This window comes from Rhincodon typus, chromosome 12 (genome assembly GCF_021869965.1).
Source record: "Rhincodon typus isolate 14 chromosome 12, sRhiTyp1.1, whole genome shotgun sequence".
In the NCBI taxonomy this organism is placed as follows: domain Eukaryota; kingdom Metazoa; phylum Chordata; class Chondrichthyes; order Orectolobiformes; family Rhincodontidae; genus Rhincodon; species Rhincodon typus.
In genome coordinates, this window is record NC_063343.1 from 34,002,329 (window position 1) to 34,027,328 (window position 25,000).

Consider the following 25,000-nt stretch of genomic DNA (forward strand, 5'->3'; position numbering starts at 1 on the left):
TTGTACAAATGTTTTATGTCCATTATAATACCTTTTGAAATGGAGTCGTTTGTAATTTGGGCAAATGTGTTTGACTGCTATACTTGGTGGTAATGTGATTCCAGTGTGATGTCTGGTTATGAGGAAGGACTCCTTGTCTTCTATTTCTTTGTTTTTACTTCTTAACATTTGTATTTTTTTTCCTCTTGGAGGAGTAACTTTAGTGATTAAAGATGAAATATCCTCATTGGTAGAGAATGAATGGAAGTAGGCAGTGGAGGCTACAGTGCTAGAATTAAGAATTTGCATAAAAGATTTGAGACTGTAGTGGAAGTTCTTTTTCGGACCCCTGGTGTTTTGATAGATGCATAAGCAGAGGGCTGTTGTGGTAGTGTGGTAATGTCACCAATCATGAGCTAGGAGGCCTGGTTCAAATCTCCGAAGCTGGTAGGACGTCATATGTCCCAACAGTTTGACTTATAGCAAAGGCAGAGTGGTTAGATTGGGGAATTTTATATAATTTGAGACAAGTGAACTAATGCCTGTCAGAAAATTTCTTCCAGGTACTTTACTTTTCCGCAACAGAGTTGTAGAACAGCGCTCCCCAAACCTTTTTTTGCTGTGATCCCACTTTAATGCTTCAAATGATCAATCCCAGAGTGAAAGCAAGGGAGTGTGTGTGAGAGAGAGGAATTGTTGCGCAAAGGGAATGTTGTTGAGTAGTTGGGAGGGCAGGGTGAAAGTTGTTGAGCTGGGCTGATGGAGTTGTTGATTGGCAAAGGGGCTGAGGTATAGGGGCCAATGATTTTGTCTACAACCATTTTGAGCTAAGAATTGAATGTACATGTAATGGAACCTCAGCGCTCATCCTGGGACTGTCTTGCCAGAAACTCGTCTCAATGGTCACCATTACTGTCTCTGATCTGTTGAGTCAAAAATAATCAAAATTGTAACCTCTGTCCTGGAATTCATAAGGGAGCATGTCATGTTAGATTTAATATGAAAAAGGACCCAGATTTAATTAATAGCCTCACAGTCCATGAACATTTGCGTAATAGCAACTGGAAAATGATCAAATAAAAGCAATATACTGCAGATGCTGGAAATCAGAAACAAAAACAGAAACTGCTGGAGAAATTCTCGACATCTATGGAGATTGAAAGAGTGAAATGTTTTGAATCCAGTTTTTGAACTGATGTTTATGCCATGATTGGGTCTTTCTTGGTGAGTTTTTGGTATTCAGTGGAATTTTAAAACATATTTTTAATTGTTTCTTTAATCATTTCTCACGTATTTACTACCATACCTTTTAATGTTAATTCAGACAAACATCTATAGCCAACTCTTCCCTTGTGCCTGTGAATTTCTTTTGGAATTTTTGTTTTTATTTGGAATTGAAACTAAATTCAAATTTAACGTGAAATTCAATTGAACAATGATCACTACTTCCTATTGGATCTCTTACTATGGGATTACTAATTAACCCTGCCTCACCACAAATTCTGGATCTAAAATCGCATTAACCCAAATTGTTTCTGTAACACATTTACTCCAGGAAACTATCATAAAAATCATTTGCTTCTAAGTCACTATTTCACGAACATTTATCAGATCAATATGAAGTTAAAATCGCTCACAGCTATTGTTTTCTTACAAGCTTCATTAATTTTCTTGTTGAATGGAGTTCAGTCCAATGGTATAATTGCTGTAATGAGACCTGTGTTTTCTAACTGTGTTACTACACTCTATTTCCATTTATACTGACTCTTATTTCTGAACATTTCTCAATATTGTCCTTATGCCACCCTTTACTGTAAGGGTAACCCTCCTTTTTCATTGTGCATCCTGGAGTAATTATTTATTTCATAAACTTAGTCATATTGTAACCATTTCTCGAAAATGGTAATTAGATCTAAATCAGTTCATGCCTCTTTTAACAAGAAGTTGAGTTAGGAACCTAGTGTTTGCAAGTTGTAAACCTGCCTTCTCACTGTTTGGGACAACACCAGAACACAAGTAGAATGCACCAATACTTTAACATACCTTTTATCCAACTGGTAAAGTTTCAGTTGGTTCCTCAGAAGTTACTAGCAGTAGATTGTTGATGTGTTAACAGTAATGCAATCAAAGATAGAAAACATTGCTCACTCCTCACCATTTACCTACCTGCATTTAAAATGAACACTTCCTTATTTCCACTAAATGGCACTTACCATTTGTCATGCCCATAGGAGCCACTCACAAATATAACATTTAAAATCTATTAAATGTGGATATTTCTTGACGTTCAGTTTAAAAGTTGCAATGAATTCAGACATGTACCTCTAACAACAATGGAACAGAATCGGAGTGGAGAGTTTAGATAGCGGCAGTTGTTTGAAACAGTCCTTTACAGTTGCCTCCAGAGTTAACACACTCAACAGCTGTTTGAAGCTGCCTGCGGTTTCTATTGGCTGTTGGACTTTTAACAACTGGATTTCTTTCATTGATACTTAATATGGATGGTGAAAACATTTTGCATAATAGACAAATTGCATAAATACAGCACAGCTGTTACATGCAGTAAAAACTGTACCTTTTCGATGGCAGAGTTTAAAACTTGATGTAACATGCAACTTGATTGAGGCAAGGTACTTGTACTGTCGAATTTCACGATCACTTATTTTTTGGAAGTTATTGAGCAGTTTGCAGTCAGTTTGAATAAATGCAAATAAATGTTATTTTCTTAAGCATAAATAATTTGGTTTATCTCTGGTTTCAGCAGTTAGTATGCACAGCTATGATTTAAACATTAATGTTTGGAAATACAATTTTCTTAAACATTCTGATAATTTTTGAATCGTGAATACTTGTAGGTAAAATCACAAATGAAGACTTTGTTTTTAATAAAAATGTAAATTGTGCTTGTTTTTAATAAAAATTTAAATTGTGCTACTTTAAAATCTATAAATTACGTATTTTTCTGTTTTAAGTTTTACAATGCAATATTTTGAAAAAAAAATTGTTGAATTTTTTTCTGTTTTCCTGTGCTTATTTTTTTTTAATTTTAGCACTAATCCAATTAATTGTTAGAAATGGAAGCTCATTTGGTTGGAACTGTGACCAAGATGCAAATAACGTTGCATGCAAATCCAGTAGATTGAAAAGGTGTGTGAATTCACCTGCAGGAATCAGTGAAGTTGCCAAGAGTTACACTCAAGAGCAGCTGGAGGGTGTACAGAGGTGAGAATGCACTACATATATTATACAGACGCTTAAGTTATAAACATGTGTTTATTCAGTATGGATAAAATTCATATAAGTTATATGGGAAGGTTTTTTGTAAGAGGATTACATTCTATTCTTGACTCACCCTCAATTTTAATGTTTCAAATGAAAATGTTCAAAAAATGCTTCTGTGGTTTACCCTTAAACTATTTAATTGAAATCATTGATATTTTTGAGGGAAAAGAAACTTAAAATTAAGTGTCATTTGCACCTTTAAATCAGAAACAGTGTCTCTTTACAATTCAACTACCTCTTGTTATGCATTTGCACTCAATTCTGGATGGCATTTTTGCTGTTTGTTCATTCTAGTTGTTCCTCAAACACTGATTTATTTCATAATGATAAGGTGGTGTGTTGAAATACCAGTAGCTTTACATAGAAAGGTGGTAAGTATATGTGGCCACAATTCTACAGAATTCTCAAACTCAACTATGTTGATGTGGGACAATGCTGGCTGACAGACAAATTGAAAAGCAGAAGTTATCAGATTAATTGAGACTAGTAAAATTGAATGTCGGATAATAGGTTGCTGGGGATTTCAGAAATGAAAGGGGGGTGAAATAACTGTCACATTTTATAAATTCAAAATAAATTGGGTTTTTGTGAGCATTACAAGATTGTATCTCCTTCGTGAATTTATATAAACCTCTAAATTATAAAGCAATCTTTGATTTGTAAGCAGATAAGTCTTGAGAGTAAGAAAATTGTAACACTCCCAGCTGCCCCCAACCTTGACAGAAAATAACTTTTAAAATCTTATTTATTATTGACTGCTATTCATGATTTATTTCTTTTACATTGAAGATAAATTTCTTCTTTCACCTTTGATTTCACCATGCTACCTTCCAATTTCGTTACTACTTTTCCTTCCAAGGTCTTAGCCAATGTTGTTCTGAACTGACTAACAACATACGATTCTGTGAAGCTTTTATGTCTCCCTTCAACGTCATTTTTTTTGCCTTACACTTTTCCATTCCTGTGGCAACGCAGCTGGCCATTAACCCTCAAACAAAATCACTGATTGTTGAACCTTGCTGGGTGCAAATTGACTGACTGCTGATTTTCCTTCATTATATCAGTAATTATATTTTAAAAGCATTCAGCAGCTATGAGGCGCTTTGTAATGTTCTGCTGCTGTGAGAGAAAACAATCTACGCAAATCCAATACTTTCTTCCAGTAAAATAGTGTAATTGAACTTTTGGATATTATCATCCAGAAAATGTTTATTCAGTAACATAATATTCCTGTGAATTGCAACTGAAGTAGAATTTATAAAATAAGATTGTACTTCAGAAATCAGCATTTGATAATAGGAATGCTGAATCTTAAATCAGCATATTGTAATAGAATTTTGAATTTTAAATCAAATATTTGATCCAAATGTTGCTATGATTTGGCATTGACTTTTCTATTCTCAATGTTATGAATGGATTACCAAGGCTGTGTTTTTTCAAAAAAAAAAATTCTGCATTGAAAGGCCAGAATTTTACAGTGGAATTTATTACTGAATGTAATAATCTTAGCAAGAATACTTGAGCAGTTTGCTTTATGTAGTATTGCACTTTGAAGTTTATTTTGTATCCTAGCATTAACTTGATTTATAGATCAGGAGATATAGAAGATTTATGAAATTGGAATTCCCTGGTACTTAAGACAGCTTAATCTATCTCTGGCTGTGCCATGGCTGACCTGGGAATGCTTAATGTTGACACTGAATACAAAAAGTGTCCTGTTTCCAATCAGGTACCTCAAAAGAGTGGACAAGTGGACCAAAAAAACACTCATTTAAAATGTATCTTTGCTGTTCTTTTAATGCTTTGTCTTGCCCACTTTCCCAGAAGACAGTCTATTCTAGATCGTAGTCCATTCCAGATCACAGTCTACCTGTTAATTGTTGTTTAATGTTTTACAGGATAAAAAGATGTAAGAATTACTATGAAATTCTGGGACTTAGTAGAAATGCAGATGAAGAAGATTTAAAAAGATCTTACAGGAAGCTGGCATTAAAGTTTCATCCTGATAAAAACTGTGCTCCTGGTGCAACAGATGCATTTAAAGGTACAAAGTTGCAACTTCAAAACAATGATGTAAAGTTCTAAATCAATGGGGAAAGGGTGAGAAACTAAAGGACGAGGAACTAAATATCTAGTACAATATGGACAATTAAATACCTAAAGCATTGACATCAAAAATTTTAATGGAAACCATTGTCAATTTTAGAAATTTTAAAGTTTGTTTTAATGTCTAAATGTATTCTTCAAATTCCCTCTAATTTTTCAGTGTACATCACATGCACTGGGTAGGTTATTGAAATTAATGGTTAAAATTTCAGTGATTTTGTGCTCTTTTCAGAACATTTTGTTTAGAACCAGATGATCTCTCTCTATCATAGGATTGTCAAGGTATTACTGTTTCTTTCTACTGGTTGGTTTCTTGGAGATAAGCTTTCATTTGTGAAATCTACTTTGGGCTTTTACCTTTTTGTAGTGCAGTTGCACTTGTTGCCGATTTAATTCTTCTGAGCATTTGTTTTTACAATGAATGAAACTGATGCATAGAGTTCTTTGAAATAAATTAGACCGCTGTTGACTCTTTTTAAAGAACCACTGTGTTTATTGGCCCAACAGGGTTTGCATTAGAGTATATCAGACATGAACAGCTAAGCCATCTGAAGACTTAGTTTTTAAAAAGCCATTTAAGCCTGCATAGCTTCTCAGGCCACAGACAGATGACAAGTAAGAGATGCTGGAAGTAAGAAATTGCTGGAAAAAGTCAGTAGGTCTGGCAGATCTGGCGACAGAAAGCAGAGTAACATTTTGGGTCCAGTGATCCTTTACTTGACTCTTCCTGAATTTTACTGTGTTTGTTTTTCATCATACTTGAACACAATTGCAACCACATACACTGCATTTAGAGCCGGGGGCAACAAAGCATGACACAGGCTGGATAGAACGATCACAGAACTTCACCCAAAATCCTAATCTCAAAGAAATCAAAGACAGAGGTCGCCAGTCACTGATGCTATCTGTTATGAAGCCCTCATAAATGTAACTTGTGCTGTCTGCTGAAAAATTGTTCTGAAACCAAGTGCCAATTCTTGCATCTCCAAGGATTATGACATCATGTTAGAACAGGTTAATGACTTCACCAAGGTTGGTGAGAAATGCGTGTGGGTTTCCATTATCTTTTCACTGTCCTCCCAGAATGCCCACAAACTCCTCAGCGCTCTTGAATTATTAAGTAATTCATCCTTTGCGGTACAATATAATTAAGGGAAACTCTAACTTAGCACCTTACACTATGGTTACTCATCTTGTCTCACAACAATTAACTAACATTCGGAACTGTTTAAAAAAAAGTCTTCTGCTTCATAATCTTTTGTTAACTGCCATCCATATTCTTACTCAATTAAGTCATGCAAAATAGATTGACAGACAGCACTCGACACAGACATATATGTCCCTACTTCTTGATCTAATCCTCACTTCAAGAACAAGACCTGTGGCTTGTCAGCACCTATTTGCTCTTGCTGTGGGCAATGGCAACATCCATGACGATATGCTACATTCTGAAGAGGAGTAATGCTGGACTCAAAATATTAACACAATTTCTGTCTCCACAGATGCTGCTAGATCTTCGGAGTTTCTCCACCATCCTGTGCTTCTTTATTATTATGCTAGGTTCATGACTGACTATACTGTCACCAGCATGCCTGTGCAGTACACAAGTAGAACATTTATCATAGTGTTCATTTTTCCCTTTCCCTCTTCCATTTTTGCCTTCTACCTATCTTTTCTGCAGATTGCTCTTAGCAATTGGGACATTGGAGAAAGATGGGTTACTGGGGAATATTTTCTTTAATTCTGATTGGGGAAAAAAATGTTCCACTTAAGAGAATCTTGCCCTGTTGTGAACTTTGCAAACAAGTTGGGGATCTTACTTGTGTTCCTACTCTTTGAAAAGTTGCTTCAAAGTCAGTCGAACCATAAATTAGCTTCTGTTTCAAACTATGAAGTTGAAGATGCAGTTCAGATTGAACATTGGCATAGCAGGTACACAATTTCTCTGAGGCAGAAAGGTGAGCTTCCATGAGGAGGTAGAATTTGCCAAAGACTTTATCTGTTGTGAAGTTGTAATAAACAAAACATACTTGAGCACTGGATCATGTTATCAGACTAGATGAGCTCATGAGGGATGTAAAAAGGACCAATGCACCTGGCTCTGATATTGTATATGTTGTGAGATGTGAGGGTTTAGCCTAATAAATGCACCTATTTCTTACCCTTCTCAATTTCTGGAAAACCCTTGCAGACATTGACCCTTCTTAGGAATACTTGAACATTTAGGTGGCATGATGGCTCAGTGGTTAGCACTGCAGCCTCCTAGCACCAGGGACATGGACTCGAGGTTCAGGAACGTGGGTCTAGGTGGGATGCTCTTTGGAAGGTTGGTGCAGACTCAAAGGGCCTCTTCTGCTCTGTAGATATTCCATAGTATGTACCGAATTTATAATAAAATCTCACAGTTTCCTTCAACACAACTAATTGCTACCTTGTTCCTATATCCCTTGTACTCTTTCTATTTCTCAACCAATTTTCTATCTGTTCTTAAATGTATCGACAAAGCTTCTGCCTCTTCCATTAATCAGGTGAATGATCTCTACACCCTTGCAACATTTTGGTATAGATGTTTCTCCTATTCTGTTCCAAATCTCGCATATTCAGTCTTGCATCTATAGCCCCTCGTTCTTATTTACTTCAAAGACTAATACCTGTCTGCTTCTATTTTACTGTTTGCTGATCTACTTTGTTTTAATGAAGAAAATGCATTAATTTCTATGTTTGTGTATGATTTTTACTTACACTAGGCATCTTTCCAATGAAACAAGGTAATATACTGCAGATTCTAGAAATCTGAAAATGCTCTTCTGATCTGGCAAGACGTATATAGGCAGAAAAGCAGTTAACATTTGAAGACAATGACCTTTCATCAGAAGCGTCCTAATAAATCTCCTTCACACTTGCTCTAAAGCTTCTGTATTCTTCCTATATTTGAGAAAACTGCTTCCACTACACTGTTCAACATTGTATTCCTGAGCATCATAACTCAGTCTGAACTTTTGTTTTTTTTTTTCTCAACTTTATTAATTCCCTGCCCTCAGGTTATCGCTAATGTAAATAATTTCTTGTTTATCAACCGTCTTCATTTCCAAATCATGTTTTGTAGCCGGTTGGGAGCATATACCCTTTCATCACCAAAATTGGTGGTATAGTGGAGAATGAAGAAGATTAGCTGAGATTACAAAGAGATCTTGATCAATTGTATCAATGGGCTGAGGAGTGGCAAATGGAGTTTAATTTGGATCAATGCAACGTATTGTATTTGGTAAAATAAACAAAGGCAAGACTTGTACGATTAATGGTAGGGCCTTGGGTAGTGTTGTAGAACAGAGACCCCTAGGAGTTCAGGTACATAGTTCTTTGAAATTTGTGTCACAGGTAGAGATGGTGGTAAAGATGGCATTTAGCACACTTGCCTTCATTGCTCAGATTTTGATTATATGAGTTGGGACATCATATTGAAGTTGTGCAGGACATTGTTGAGGCCTCTTCTGGTGTACTGTGTGCAGTTCTAGTCACCCTTTTATAAGTATAAAGCTGGAGAGAGTTTAGAAAAGATTTATAGGGTATTGCGGAAAATGGAGGGTTTGAGTTACAAAAATAGGCTGGGACATATTTTCCCTGGAGCGTAGGAGGTTGAGGGATGACCTTATAGAAGTTAATAAAATCATGAACGGCATAGAAAAGATGAATAGCAAAGGTCTTTTCCCTATGGTGGGAGAGTTCAAAACTCAGGGCATATTTTTGAGGTGAGAGAAGAAAGATTTTAAAAAGACACGAGGGGAAACTTTTTTTTACATAGTGGCTGGTATGTGGAATGAACCACCAGAGGAAGTGATGGATGCAGGTACAGTTAACAATATTTAAAAGACATTTGGATAATTTTGAGTAGGAAAGGCTTGTTGGAATATGAACAAAGCGCAGGTAAGTGGGTCTAATTTAGTTTGGGACCATGGTCAGCATGGACTAGTTGGACCGAACGGTCTGTTTCCATGCTGTACGACTCCATGACTCTATTTATGAATGACTAATATATAAAAGTCTTCTACTTTTTAGTATTTCTTTGGTTTTTGTCACACGTGAGGAGCAGAGAGAATTAGCTCTTTTTAATCCCCTTTGGTTGGATACAATGAATATTTATTATTTCTTCTTAAGCACACAGTTTTCACACATTTAATTAAAACTTATTTTTACTCATCAAAATTAAGGAGCCACTTCCAAGCTAATGAGTGAAAGAAAGAAGAATTTTATTACTTACTAAACCCGAGGAAAATATAATAAAATACAACATCAAATATGTATTACAAATACAGGTAATAAATTTTTAGAAATGAAGTGGATGGGGTGGTGAGGGTGTCTAGTACAAACAGAAAGATAACAGCAGATTCATTTTAAAAGTTCATAGAGTCCTGGAGTTGAGTGTGAAACCTGAGTCCACAGCTGTATAGCTATTGTCATATTTCTTTAACATTTATGAAATATTATGGAATTTTGAGAGAGAAAACCTTCCTGGTATTGTGACGAATCCATGTTTCCTTCTCCCTCTGCCGTGCCAAGCAAATTGCTGAACTGTGATTTGTATGTATACTCCTGAATCGAGCTCCATTGTCATTTCAAGCTGAATACTCCACAGGCAAACATTTAATCCTCCAATGTGGGAACTTATCACGTGAGTGAGAGCTAAGCAGGAGGTGCAAATTTTATGATGTTGTATTAGTAGTCTGGTTTCACAGTCTTTGTTTTTGAATAAAATGGGACTTTCAGTGATGTTATTTTATTGTAGTGTATATGGTTTACCTGGACTTGCCTCAGTTTGTGGTCAGGTGAGATCAGTATCTCTCCCTTTAGATCAGTATTTGTCATGTTTAAAAATCACTGAAGTCCCTGAAAATTCTGATTCATAAAATCATGTGATGAAAGTTTGAATATTGGTGCATATTTGCTATTTCTGTAACACTATCTAAATTTATTATTGTTGATTAATATTGTTAAATATACATGAACATAAATTGACAGGAATTTAATGGTGAAAATATAATAACTGAAATTACTGATATCTACTTTAGCAATAGGAAACGCATATGCTATTCTGAGTAACCCAGAAAAAAGAAAACAATATGATGAATATGGAGAGGAGCCACCAACTGTTCGTAGTCCTTATGCCGGTGGTTCAAAGTTTTACAGTGAATTTGAAGCAGATGTAACGCCTGAAGATTTGTTCAACATCTTCTTTGGTGGAAGATTTCCCACAGGTTGGTCTTGGGGTCTGTTGCTATACAAAAATTTAATTTTAGCTAACTTAATGAGTTTAACCAAATAGAAATTATACGATGGTCCATAAAGATGGTCACTGCAGCAGTGTAACTGGTGGTACGAATCAGTACATTGTTATTTAGAATTTCCAAATGAAATAAATTCATTACATTTACAATTGGTCAAAAATATTAAATGTTTAAAAGAAACAAAAAAGAAGTTGAGCAATTCTGTATGCAATTTATTAAACTTACCTTGCAATTAAAATCTCTTTGCGTTGAGTTGCTGCATTTAAGGGGTTTTCCCAACTCCTCTGTACTGCATCACAGCCGACCCACTTTTCTACAATTGAGGATTTGGATGGCTATCAATTTAAGAAGACTAACTAAAAAGCACGGGCAGATAAGTATGTAGTTTTCCCATGATTTGTATTATTCAGAACGACTCTGACACCAATTGACTAGGGTACAATCAAGGATTTCTATTTTTAATATCTTTCACCTGACTGAACCAGTAACTTTGCAAATCTAGATTTCCAAGACCCTCAATTGTTTTTTGTTTCTATCTGAAAGCAAACCTAATTAAAAACTAACTGGCAGTCTCTCATGGGAGAAGGCAATGCGAGAGAGACATCCCATTACATTCAAACAGTTCTGGTTTTCGAATGTCTTGTAGCTATAAATGATTTCTGAACAGCCTTAAGAAGTTTGTGGGTTGAGTATTGAGAGAACCTGCACAAGTCCCCAATGGATCCTTGAAAGTAGCAAGTTGCATGTAAATTTAATGCAACTGTCTTGACAACCACTGGGATGGGATAGCCACCCACCTCTTCAGGTTGCAAGTCCCACAGTCGCAGATGGCACAGTTCTCTGGCTGTGTCCCATGACATGCTTAGTCTGCGGTGCCCATCACTGCACTCATCTGGAGGAAATGACATGGAGGGTGATATTTCTGGGCTTCTAGTACTTCTTCCACATACTTCTGCTGCAGTTGGGGGTTATTCAGCAGCCAGCTGGTCTTTGGCTTGCTGGCAATTTGTCTGTACTTTCATTTGTATAGTGGCCACTGTGTTGATAATCCCCGCTGTGGTTGGATCCATTGGTCATTCTAATGATCCTGTGTGGAGAATGTCAGAAACAGAACAAGTTCTTAATAAAGTGAGCAATCAGCGTTGACATCTCGCACATTGAGGATTTAAGGAGTAGTCCTCAATACAGTGTGACAAAGAAGACCCTTGAACTCCTTTATGTGGGCCTTTGACATAGTGGACCTTATTTTGATTAGTTCAGCACAAGCAGTACTGTGCAAATATAGTAGGAGATTTTAAATGGAGTAGGTTAATGAAACCTTGCCCCCTTACATAAACCACCCTGCCCCATGTCACCTAAGGACATATGCATTGTATATTAGAACATGTTGTCAAATACTTACATTCAAGGTGAGAGGAAATCAGATCATTGGGAGACAATCAGATATTCGTTGGCACGCAGAAAACCTCTGCCATTTACAACTGCAAACTATTTCACAGACCAATAAGTTATTTGTTGCTGGACAAATCTCCATTCATACCCACCCAATGGCTTTAGTTTGTCTGCAAACTAGACTGTCCCCATTGCTTGAACAAATAGCAGTGTCAACAGCATTTACAATGAGAGCCAGGTAACTTGTTTTTAAAAAATTACAGTAATCCTTTCTACTGATTTCCTCTCACCTTGAATGTAACTATTTGACAACATGTTCTAATATACAATGCATATGTCCTTAGGTGACATGGGGCAGGGTGGTTTATGTAAGGGGGCAAGGTTTCATTAGCCTACTCCATTTAAAATCTCCTACTATATTTGCACAGTACTGCTTGTGCTGAACAAATCAAAATAAGGTCCACTATGTCAAAGGCCCACATAAAGGAGTTCAAGGGTCTTCTTTGTCACACTGTATTGAGGGCTACTCCTTAAATCCTCAATGTGCGAGATGTCAACGCTGATTGCTCACTTTATTAAGAACTTGTTCTGTTTCTGACATTCCCCACACAGGATCATTAGAATGACCAATGGATCCAACCACAGCGGGGATTATCAACACAGTGGCCACTATACAAATGAAAGTACAGACAAATTGCCAGCAAGCCAAAGACCAGCTGGCTGCTGAATAACCCCCAACTGCAGCAGAAGTATGTGGAAGAGGTACTAGAAGCCTCACCCCCATCCCAGGCCCCAAGAAGACTTTCCACATCAAGCAGATGTTCACCTGCACATCTGCCAATGTGGTATACTGCATCCGCTGTACCCAGTGTGGCTTCCTCTACATCGGGGAAACCAAGCGGAGGCTCGGGGACCGCTTTGCAGAACACCTACGCTCGGTTCGCAATAAACAACTCCCCCTCCCATTCCTCAGACGACATGTCCATCCTGGGCCTCCTGCAGTGCCACAACGATGCCACCCGAAGGTTCCAGGAACAGCAACTCATTTTCCGCTTGGGAACCCTGCAGCCCAATGGTATCAATGTGGATTTCACAAGCTTCAAAATCTCCCCTCCCCCTACCGCATCCCAAAACCAGTCCAGCTCGTCCCCGCCTCCCTAACCTGTTCTTCCTCCCACCTATCCCCTCCTCCCACCTCAAGCCGCACCCCCATCTCCTACCGACTAACCTCATCCCGCCCTCTTGACCTGTCCGTCCTCCTTGGACTGATCTATCCCCTCCCTAACTCCCCACCTACACTCACCTTTACTGGCTCCATCCCCGCCTCTTCGACCTGTCTGTTTCCTCTCCACCTATCCTCTCCTCTATCCCTCTTCTATCCGCCTCCCACTCTCTCCCTATTTATTTCAGAACCCCTTTCCCCTCCCCCTTTTCTGATGAAGGGTCTAGGCCCGAAACGTCAGCCTTTCTGCTCTTATGATGCTGCTTGTTCATCCAGCCCTGCACCTTGTTGTCTCGGATTCTCCAGCATCTGCAGTTCCTACTATCTCTGCCATTTTTCTTTTCCATTGCATGATGAAAATGATGAAGTTAAAAAGACTGAGGTTAATATGTTTAGCTCATCTTGTGTAACAGAAATGAACATGGATTCAAAATTGAAATATTAAAAACATAGAAAATAGGAGCAGGAGTAGACCATTTGGCCCTTTGAGCCTGCTCCGACATTCATTATGATCATGTCAGTCATCCAACTTAATATCCTGTTCCTACTTTTCTCCTATGTCATTTGATCCCTTTAGCCCAAAATACTATTATCAACTCCTCAAAGTGAGACAGTGTTTTGGCCTGTAAGGGACATGGGTGAACCAAATAGGTTTTTGCAACATCCAGATTTGTTCATTTAATTTAATTCCACTAGCTGTGGCTGTGGGATTTGAATCCAGATACTCCAAGCAATTCAGTCCAGAGCCTTGGCTTCTCCATTACTCATCCAGCAATGTTACCACCATATTAGCATCTCCTGTAGCTAAATTCAAGAGATCTATTGCTGTGTCCCTGCAGTTTAATGTATTTTGATAGTCAGTATTTGCATGCCCATAAAAGTAAGATGCTTGGATTCTTATTTAAGTGTACAGCAGTGATGAATCTAAAAGAATAGCTAAGACCGATTCAAAACTGGTTGCACTTAATTAAGATTTTGCTGCCCAACATTCCATAGATATATGAAACATTTATCATTTACATAAAAATGAAATGTAGCAACTGATAAAATTCAGTACTTACGATTGGAAGAAGAGAACCATTCTATTTGCTGTACTGTTGCACTTCACTGTCCAGTTTCTCGGTTTGTTTGCATTTGTTAATGGAGAAGCCTTCTGATGACCATATTTTTTGACCAGGTAATATTCATGCCTATACAAATGGAACAACAACATACGCCCATATTTACCGCCGGCATCGCTATATGAATGACCAGGTGGAAGAGGAAGAACAGGAGGCTAGATCTCAGGTGAATGTTAACATTTCAATGAGGTAGAATGTGAGACTAAGCCATTAAACAATGTAAGTGGCTTCTGTTTTATCCCTCAAAGGGAGAGACCATTTTCATTTGGAAAGAACCAAAGGTTCCTGTATATTCTCAAATTTTATAGACACATAACATGCTTGTATTATCTTATGTTAAATGCCTAATAGGCCTAATCATAATAGCTAGTCAAGCCTCTCCAGTGGAATAGATTTGATGTTCAAATCTGTGGTAAAATATGTCAAGTACAATGGTATGACTTGCTTCTCTTTTCCACTTGAATGCGATTGCTATCCAGTTAAAACCAGTGTTGATGACAAACCTCATATCATAATCATTTGGTCCTTTTATATGCAGAAGGGATCAGGGAGGAAGCACATTTCAATGCATAGTCAACAGGTTGATATTATATTAAAGTTCCTGCTCTAAGTGACCAGACTATGATTTACATATTATTTTAATAATGTGGCAGTGTTTTTAAAAATATCTTTGCTGATAAAGCATACTATGTGGTGAGTAAAGAATTGACATATATCATACATAATGAATAAGCAAAGAACTTAGTTGCTGGGAAACAACATTATGGTACTGGGATTAAGGAATTACTGAAAACAAGATTTCTTCCATTGCACTTTATCAATTCAAAATTTCTCAACTGACTTATTTACTTTCTTGCACATTTTGCAGGGAACATATTCAGTATTTTTGCAGCTGTTGCCAATATTTGTATTAGTTCTTGTGTCACTTATAGCCCAATTGACAGTGACCAATCCTCCTTACAGTCTTTACTACAAACCGTAAGTTTAATATTTTCAAAATATTATTGTGCTGTCATTTTCTATAATTGCTTTGAGACATTTGTGCAAAGTGAAGAAAAAAAAAGCTTCATTTAAATTTTGAAGAAATAGTCTACATGGCCATAATTCTTAAATGGAATTTGATAAGATGTATTGCATTTTTTAAAAAAGAATCTAAATAGGTCAGTGTTAACAATTTTATTTGTATTGTTCATGCAGCTGGCTAGATTTGCCTAGCATCAGACCTTGCACTGATTATTTGCACTGGTTAACAAGTACAGTCCATTTTGTTTTTAAACTAGCTTGGAAAAAAAGGAAGGTGCTATAAATCTTTTTATCAATTAGGGTCTAGATTAAGTGTTAATTAGCGTGCTTTTGTTACTTTATTTTTGTGGGATCAAAGAACAGCAATGATTAAAATTTCTATATCTTTTAAAATTGTATCATACTTAGAATGCTGCCTTTAGATGAGGGTGTTGGTTAATTCAGTTAGTGGGATGATTGGTTTGCAATACATAATTGCTTCTATTTTCCATTCCAGCTGAGGCTACTATGAGGGTCCCACCTTCTCAAACTCCCCTTGCCTGAGGTGTGGTGCTCCTCATCTTAAACCACTATCAGTCATCTCTCCAATGAGAGAGCAGACCTGTCTACTCCAATGATAATGTGAACATGGCACCTTGTCAAAGAAGACCTGGATGTCTTCCCAGTTTCTGTTATAGAGTCCTATAGCATGGTGACATGCGCTTTGGCCTAAATGGGTCCATGCCAACCAAAATGTCCATCCACACTAACCTAATTTCCCTGCACTTGACCTATATCCTTGAAAATCTTTCCTGTCCATGTATTCATCCAAATGCCTTTTAAATGTTGTTAATGTATCTGCCTCAACTGGTTCCGCTGGCAGCTTATTCCATATGCGTACCTCCCTCTGTGTAAAAAAAAAAGGTTGCCCGTCAGGTTCCCATGTATTCTTTCCCCTCGTACCTTAAACTGATGCCCTCTAGTCCTTGATTCCCCAATCCTGGGAAAAGGACAGAGTGTATTCACCCTATCCATGCCTCTCATGTTCTTATACAGTTCTATAAGATCCCCCCTCAGTCTCCTACACTCTAAAGAAAAAAAAAAAGTCCTAGCTTGACCCACCTCTCCATATAATTCAGTCCCTTGAGTCCTGGCAACATTCTTGTAAATTTCTTCTGCACTTTTTCCAGTTTAATAACATCCTTCCTATAGCAAAATGACTAAAACTGAACACTATTTTCCAAGTGTGGCCTCACCAACGTCCTGTACAATTGCAACATAACTTCCCAACTTCTGTACCGATCAAGGCCAGTGTGCCAAAAGCCTTCTTCACTGCCCTGTCTACCTGTGACTCCACTTTCAGAGAACCATGCACCTAAAGTCCAAGGTCCCTCTGTTCCACTACACTACTTAAGGCCCTACTGTTCACCATGAAACTCCTACCCTGATTTGACTTTCCAAAATGCAACACCTCACACTTATCTATATTAAACTCCATTTGCTATTTCTTGGCCCACTTCCCCAGCTGATCAAGATCCTGCTGCAATTTCTGATAACCTTCTTCACTGTCCACAGTACCACCTATCTTAGGGTCATCAGCAAACTTACTAATCATGCCTTGTACATTCTCATCCAAATCATTGATAACAAACAGCAATGGGCCCAGCACCGACTCCTGAGGCCCACCACTAGTTACAGGCCTCCAGTCAGACAAGCATTTTTCCACTATTACTCTCTGCTTCCTACCATCAAGCCAATTGTGTATCCAATTTGCCAGCTCTCCCTGGATTCCATGCGATCCAACCTTCCATGTGGAACCTTATCAAAGGCCTTACTGAAATCCATATAGACTATGTCTACCGCTCTGCCCCCATCAATCTTCTTTGTCACTTCAAAGAACTTTAACAAATTTGTGAGGTGTGATCTCCCACGCACGAAGCCATGCTGACTACTCTGTATCAAGCCATGTCTTTCTAAATACGTGTACATCTTATCCCTCAGAATCTTCTCAAGTAACTTACCTCCCATAGATGTTAAGCTTACTGGTCTACAGTTCACAGTTTTTGTTTTTTGCAGCCCTTCTTGAATAAAGGCACAACATTCGCTACCCTCCAGTCTTCTGGGACCTCACCTGTGGCTAATGATAATGCAAATATATCAGTCAGGGCCCCTGCAATTTCTTCTCTAGCCTCTTGCAGGGTTCTTAGAAAGATCTGATCAGGACCAGGAGATTTATCCACCTTCGTACATTCTTATACTTCCAATACCTCTTCTACTGTGATATGGACTGTCCCCAAGATATCGCTACTAACTTCCCCAAGTTCCCAAGTCTTCTTGTCTTTCTCCATGGTAAACACAGAGGAGAAATATTCTTTTTGGACCTCGCCTACCTCCTGCAGTTCCACACATAGATGTCCACTTTGGTCCTTGAGGGGTCCTTTTCTATCTCTAGTTATTATTTTTCCTTTAATATACTTAAAGAATTTCTTTGGTTTCACCTTAATCAGCCAAAGCTATCTTGTGCCCCCTTTTCACCCTCCTGTATCCTCAATATACCTCCAGGGATTCCCTTGATCCCAGATGCCTGCTCCTGAGCCAAGCCTCCTCCTTTTTTCTGGTCAAAGCCTCAATATCACTTGTCATTCAGGGTTCCTTACTCCTGCCAACCTTGCCCTTCATCCTCACAGGAACATTAAGACCTTGAACTCTAGCTATCACACTTAAAGGCCTCCCACTCGGCAGAGGTCCCTTTGCCTGCAAACAAACTACTCCTATCAATCCCTGCAAACTCCTGTCTAATTCCATCAAAAATTGCCTTGCCCCAATTTAGACCTTGAACCTGTGGACCAGTTCTGTCTTTTTCCATAACTATATTAAAATTAATAGAAGTATGATCACTGGTCCCAAAGTGCTCCCCCACTGTCACCTGCCCTGCCCTATTTCCCAAGATTATGTCGAGTTTCGCCCCTTCCTGAGTTGGTCCCTGTGTATACTGCTTGAGCAAACTTTCCTGAACACACTTAACAAATTCCACCCGATCTAAGCCCTTAACATAATGGCAGTCCCAGTCTATGTTAAGAAAATTAAAATCCCCCACTATAATAATCCTATTTGTCCTGCAAGTCTCCACAATCTCCCTGCATATTTGTTCCTCTAATTCCCGTTGACTATTTGGGGGCCTATAGTACAACCCCAATAATGTCACCTCTTCTGATTACTGTATCTCCTTCCAGCCTCGCACTTGCCTCCCTGCTGTTGAGGATTCCCCCACCCCCACCCACTGGCAATCTAGTTTAAACCCACCCTTGGCACAAATGACAATGACTTCTGGCTGCTCACACTCTCCCTTAAGAACATTTTGCAGTCGATCGGAGACATCCTGGACCCTGGCACCCAGGAAGCAACACACCATCCTGGTCATAGAATCTCCTGTCTGTCCCCCTACCTAACGAGTGCCCTATCACCTAAGGCCCTGTTTACCTTTACCCTTTCCTGCTGTGCCCCAGAGCCAGTCATAGTGCCACTGACCTGGCTACTGCTGCTTTCCCCTGAATGGTCATTCCTCCACCCCCCACAGTATCCAAAATGGGAAACTAGTTTTCGAGGGGAATGGCCACAGGGGATTACGGCATACTCCATCTACTCCCTTTGCGTTTCCTGGAGGTCACCCCGCTACTTTCTGCCTCCACCTTAGGTCATGTGTCACCAAAACTCTTATATACGATACGCTCAGCATCTCGGACTATCCTGAGTGTATCCAGTTCCAGCTCCCTAACATGGCCTCCTAGGAGTTGCAGCTGAGTGCACTTCCCACAGGTGTAGTCATCAGGGATCATGGAAGTCTTCCTGAGCTCCCACATCCTGCAGGAGCAGCATACCACTAACCGGTACTTTTTGCTGAGCTGCTGCTGCTCACCAAAGCCTTTTGAACCAACGCCTTACTTCTCGCTCTGCTACCAACAAATTTTCAATAGCACATCTCTCTTCCCTCTTTTTTTTGGTTAGAAGAAGAGGGAGGGAAACACTACAGTGATGTAATGTTTGAGGCATATGTACTATTTGATACCAGGCCCACGACGATCCACCTCTCAGTGTAGATGACTGCATCCAGGCTCTAATATATGCACCAAAGTGATGCCTGTCCCTCTCAGTCACCCCCTAGTGTTAAAATTCACCTTCCCCAATTAATTTGTTTCTATTGGTCGTTTATCTTGCATGTTGCTTGTGGGACTTTATGCAAAATAGGGTATGTTCACCTACAAAATGATTGTAACTGTTTCTTTAAGGAGTAACTAGTTTAGCTGGAAAGGCGTCAATGTCTAGAGAACGTGAAAGGCACTGTGTAATTGGACTCTGTTTATCTCAGCAAGGTTAGAAAAATAAATCTGATTACAATGGGAATAAAGTGCTTACTACAAGATGGAAAATATTTGCTCAAGCTTTCTTTTTCTTTCTCGCTGCTACCTTGAAAGTATGTGTTAAGCACTGGCAATGGAACTGGCCTTCTCTGTCATGAATCTTGCCTCAGTCACCCATGGTTACTACCAGCATTCACTTTTTTTTATTGATAAACAAAATCTAGTTGCAGGAGGCGTACAAGTGCTGGTGAAATGTTATTTCAGTATCCTTAAAATGAGAAGATTCATTGTGGGAGAAGACATCGAGTTTCGCTGTGCAGATGTGTCTTGTCTTAATGAGCAAACATGCTAATTTAGTATCAACGCAAAATACACGTGAAATTAACAAGGGCACACATCGGTTTCATAGGTTTAGTACAACCACAAGAGGGCAGAATTACACATTAATGGTAGTCTTTATTCAGAAAATAAAGAAGGGTCCAGTCCCGAAACGTCAGCTTTCCTGCTCCTCTGATGCTACCTGGCCTGCAGTGTTCATCCAGCTCTACACCTTGTTATCTCAGATTCTCCAACATTGGCAGTTCCAACTACCTATAATAAAAAGCATGGACCAGGTTTCTGTACTTATTAAGAATTTCTGTCTACTCATCCATTGCACATGTTTAGATTTTAGCTACAGGTAAACAATTAAACTAAATTAATTAAATTCTATAAATTTAAAACTCAAAACCATTAATAAATTTCCCCTTAAACACACAGGCAGAGAAATATTAACAGGATAGAAAAAAAAACATGGATGGAGGATAAACCAGAGAAACAGTTCCATAATCTATGTTCACAAGATTAGTTCAGAAGAAGGGTCACCGGACCGGAAACGTTAACTCTGATTTTTCTTCATAGAGGCTGTCAGACCTGCTGAGCTTTTCCAGCAACTTCTGTTTTTGTTCATAAGATCTGTTGGGGTGGTCCTTGCTGATCCACATGTTTCTCCTTGACCTTTATCTGAATTGGAAACCAGCAGAAGCAGAGGCAAGGAATGGCTGTTTCACTTATGAAATGTCTCTCACTTATCCAATTCAAAGTCATAGCTTGTAGCATCTACTGAAAGAAGGACAAGCTGATATTTCTCACGTTAAAATAGCTTAATGCTGAGAACCGAGAGAGTTTTTTGGCTGCTGCAGACCTGTTAGTTTCTTTTCTGGACTGACTAGTTTCTCTCTGTCTTCCCTCCCAATCACATGGTTGTTGGCAGGCAGAGGAATCTTGTCATTGATAACTAGCTACTAGTCCTTGTCAATTAGCTTTGCTTAAAAACAACCCCTCAGTTTCAAGTTTGTCTGCACAATCCTGGAATCCACAACCACACAGAATTTGTAATAGATATCGAATTTTTGCTTTCAAAACATCCAGCCGTCTTTTGTAATTCCTTGTTTTTAAATTGGTTCTTTCTCACTTCAAGCCACAGTTTTCAAAACACAATAATAAAAACACATGGTCTTCACACTTTAAAAGTAAATCCCCAGTATCATTTCACCCTTAAAAAAGAAACAGTCATTGCGACTTGCTTAAAAAGAAAGTATATCGATACCTTGGTACTATCATTACAAAAATATTTTCAACTTTGGACTGCAAAAGCAGGAAAACAAAAAATTGTGACCTCATTGATCTTTGTATTAATTCATGTAAGGTCTGAAGTGTTTAATTTAACCTTTTATCAGAAGACCTGTGTCAATTACAATTATACACTGAGCTGGAAGAGCCAATTTAAAATTATTCTTGTCCTGATTATCTATAATACCACTCCACATATGAAAGTATTTCCTCAGTTTTACAGAATTCTTCACAAGAATTCAAAATAATGATGGTATTCATACGCAGTGGTTCAGTTAGTTCACATGCTGACACAGCTAGTGACTTCTTTTTGATAACTGAAATTGTTCTTCTGTTCTTTCTGTGCACCTAACCGCTAAAAGTCATTAACTCTTGCTAGTCACTACCCCCTGTGCATGATCAATGGCATCCTGAACTCTGATTCCCTGACCAGTATGGGAACATTTTATGAGCAATCTTACTCGATGGTATGTACCCAATTTGTGATTAGCATCTAGTTATATTTTAATCCATAGAATATGTGTATCATTATGGACATCAGCATTTATTGCAAATATGGTGATGGTAATCTTACTGATATGACTTCAGGCTATCTCTGACTGGTTCCCTAAGATCAGTCACTTGTAGGAAAATCCTTTTCCTTACAGACTTTCCCTCTCAGCTTACTAACTTTGTTACACTCTATTTAAGACAAGGCTGGAATACCAAAGTATTTAATGGCTGCCCATAACAGGGCTTTCCTAAGGGGCAGTGAAGGTGGTGGTGGTGGTAGGGAGGGGGTGGACGTCGTTACCTTCAATGTGAGCTGAAATCATTGGATCATGAGCACCAGAGCAGCAGTAGCTTCCATGGAGTTCAGACCAAGTCATAACAGCTATGCTCTTTCTTTAGTAGACAGCTCCCCCCCCACCACCTTGTTCTTACAAGTCCCTCTTCCCACATCACAGTTCTTGGTGGACGCAACAATTTTCAAGCCTGAAAATGGTTTGGGAAGTACTGGTGTGGAAGATATGTATTGTCACATTTTAATTAATAAATATTGTCCCAAATGTCTAATTGATACATCTAACTATCTGGCAAATTCCAAAGCCTATCAATGTATTTTGATTAAAATGACTCTTATATGATTTCACGACAGCTATTGCCATGAATGGTATAAAGTCACTTTCTTTATTGTCCAAAGAGGAGGTAAGAGTCACATTAACCAGAATCCAATCTTATCACTGTACCTAAACTGTATAGCCCGGATTGTCTTCAGAGACCATTACAAGAAACTTATTCCATAACTTAATTCTACTGTACTGAATGTACAAAACTAAGCCAATTTAAATAACAAAGCACTCTCTTTGAATTTTTATTTCAAAGTATCTTCACGTTTTTTAACCCGAGTTTTTAGTTTGAGCCATAAAAGTAAGTTGCTGCGCTTGTTTATTTTGACCTGAGGCAATGTGGTACTCCGTTTAACACACACAAACACATAAATGTGGAAAGGATCATCTGTGCCGAGATATCAGTCTTACATTGACCATAATTAAACAGTACCATATTAATACCTCACTTACTTGATTATTGCATATAACCGGACTGCAACTAATTGTTGGAAAAAACCCAATCCTACATTCTTGATTTTGTCATAAACTTGTAGCAGATGTTTGTTTAATATAGCTTTTTTGAAAAAAATATTTGTGTATGAGCCATTTCCTAATATGATTATTCAGGTCGTTGGGCCATATTCTATCCAGAGAAACTGAACGTTTTAAAATAGAATATTTTGTTGACAAAAGATTTGAGGAGGACTACCAAGGCATTGCCCTGCAAAAAATGGAAAACAATGTTGAGAAGGACTACATTGACCACCTTCAAAATAGCTGCTGGAAGGAGAAACAGCAAAGTAAGAATGCATTTAATATACTTAGCTTACAAAAAGGTTAAGTGTTTTTTGCATTGCTACTGTTATGAAGATTTTGTTTTCATCCAAAGATAGGCACATCTTTGGAAAACATTATCTCATTGGTTGACGGCATGTGTTTTCTGCATGCTCAAAATTGAAACTTATTTGTTATGGGTGAAGGCATTTGAAAGTATAATTGTGTATTAAACTGATTAGGTTTGTATGAGTGTTTTCAGTTGAGAACTGAGTGTATTACCAAACCCAACCATGTGAGGGAGCTCAATTACCATTAGTAAAAATACAAGACCACAAAGTCTATGGGTTTCAGGTGCAGTCAAGGGGCTGCGCTCCAAAAGCTTGTGTGATTTCGAATAAACCTGTTTGATTATAACCTGGTGTCGTGTGACTGCTGACTTTGCCCACCCCAGTCTGACACCGGCACCTCCTCATGATATTTTATGGTGATAAAATAATATTGTTGCATGTTCTAGGCCCAACCTTCTTCAGCTGCTTCGTCAATGACCTTCCTTCTATCATAAGGTCAAAAGTAGCTATGTTCATCCAGGGCAAAACAGTCTACTTATCATCCACCGTCATCCTCATCCACTATCTTAAACACTCATTTCCTCCACTGCTACAGCACTATGGCAAAAATGTGTGCCATTTCCAAGAAACACTGGAGCAACTTGTCAAGGGTTCTTCAGCACTTTCCAAACTGGTGACCTCTGCCACCCAGAAGGACAAGGACTGTGGTTGGTTCACTCGCCGAGCAGGTTCGTTAGTTTGCAGACGTTTCATTACCCTGCTGGGTAACATCATCAGTGCAGCCTCTGATGAAGCTTAGTTGTGTTTTCCCACTTGTTATTTAAAGTCTGGGGTCCGTTGGAGTTGATTACCTCATTTCCAGTTTTTCTTCACAGTGGTGTGTATGTAGGGTCTAATTCTATGTGTTTATTGATGGCCTTCTTCGTAGGGAACCAGGCTTCTAGAAATTCCCGTGCTTGTCTCTGTTTGGCTTGTCCTAGGATCCCGACGTCAAACCAGGGGACAAGCCAAACAGAGACAAGCACGGGAATTTCTGGAAGCCTCGTTCCCCACCAAGATGGCCATCAATAAACACATAGAACTAGACTCTATATACACACGAGTACAAAGAAAAAGCGGAAATGAGGTAATCAACTCCAACGGACCTCAGAGTTTAAATAATAAGCAGGAAAACACAATAACACCACATCAGAGGGTGCACTGATGATGTTACCCAGCAGGGTAATGAAATGTCTGCAAACTGGCGAGCCAACCAACCACAGCAACCACAACCCGAGCTACAAATCTACTCAAGAAACTAAAAACAAAGACTGCATACTGATTGAACACCACCGTCACCAATGACATTTACATCCCATGAAATTACTGAAAAAAGAGTTGGGTATTTGAACTGTATTCAATACCCATGCATATTTTCTTTTCATGCTAAAGCATTCTGTGCTGATTTGCAGCAAGCCTTAGGCAACATTCAGTTGGCTTTGGGATGGTAATTGAGGGATGGTAATTGAAAGTAATATTTATGCCATACACATTTCAGGTACTGACCACCTCCAGCAAAAGAAAATGTAACTATCTTTTCTTGATGTTCAACAACATTCCCATCGCTAAATCCTCCACCATCATCATCCTGGGAGTTACCGTTGGCTAGAAATGTAACTAAACCAATCAAATGAATAATGTTTCTAACCTGTACACATTAAAGGTTGAGA

The 25,000-nt window shown here is 38.6% G+C and overlaps 1 protein-coding gene across 1 annotated transcript in view; it reads left to right on the forward strand.

Annotated features, from left to right (window-relative positions):
• The window catches only part of LOC109930342 (dnaJ homolog subfamily C member 18), a 33,455-nt gene extending 10,153 nt beyond the window's left edge, over positions 1-23,302 (forward strand). The window contains exons 3-8 of the mRNA XM_048603966.1: positions 3,030-3,201; positions 5,160-5,305; positions 10,434-10,619; positions 14,441-14,550; positions 15,253-15,362; positions 23,074-23,302. Of these exons, the coding sequence (XP_048459923.1) occupies positions 3,030-3,201; positions 5,160-5,305; positions 10,434-10,619; positions 14,441-14,550; positions 15,253-15,362; positions 23,074-23,287 (938 nt within the window). The 3' untranslated portion in view covers positions 23,288-23,302. The remainder of the gene's footprint in view (positions 1-3,029; positions 3,202-5,159; positions 5,306-10,433; positions 10,620-14,440; positions 14,551-15,252; positions 15,363-23,073) is intronic.
• The last annotated feature ends 1,698 nt before the right edge of the window (positions 23,303-25,000 follow it).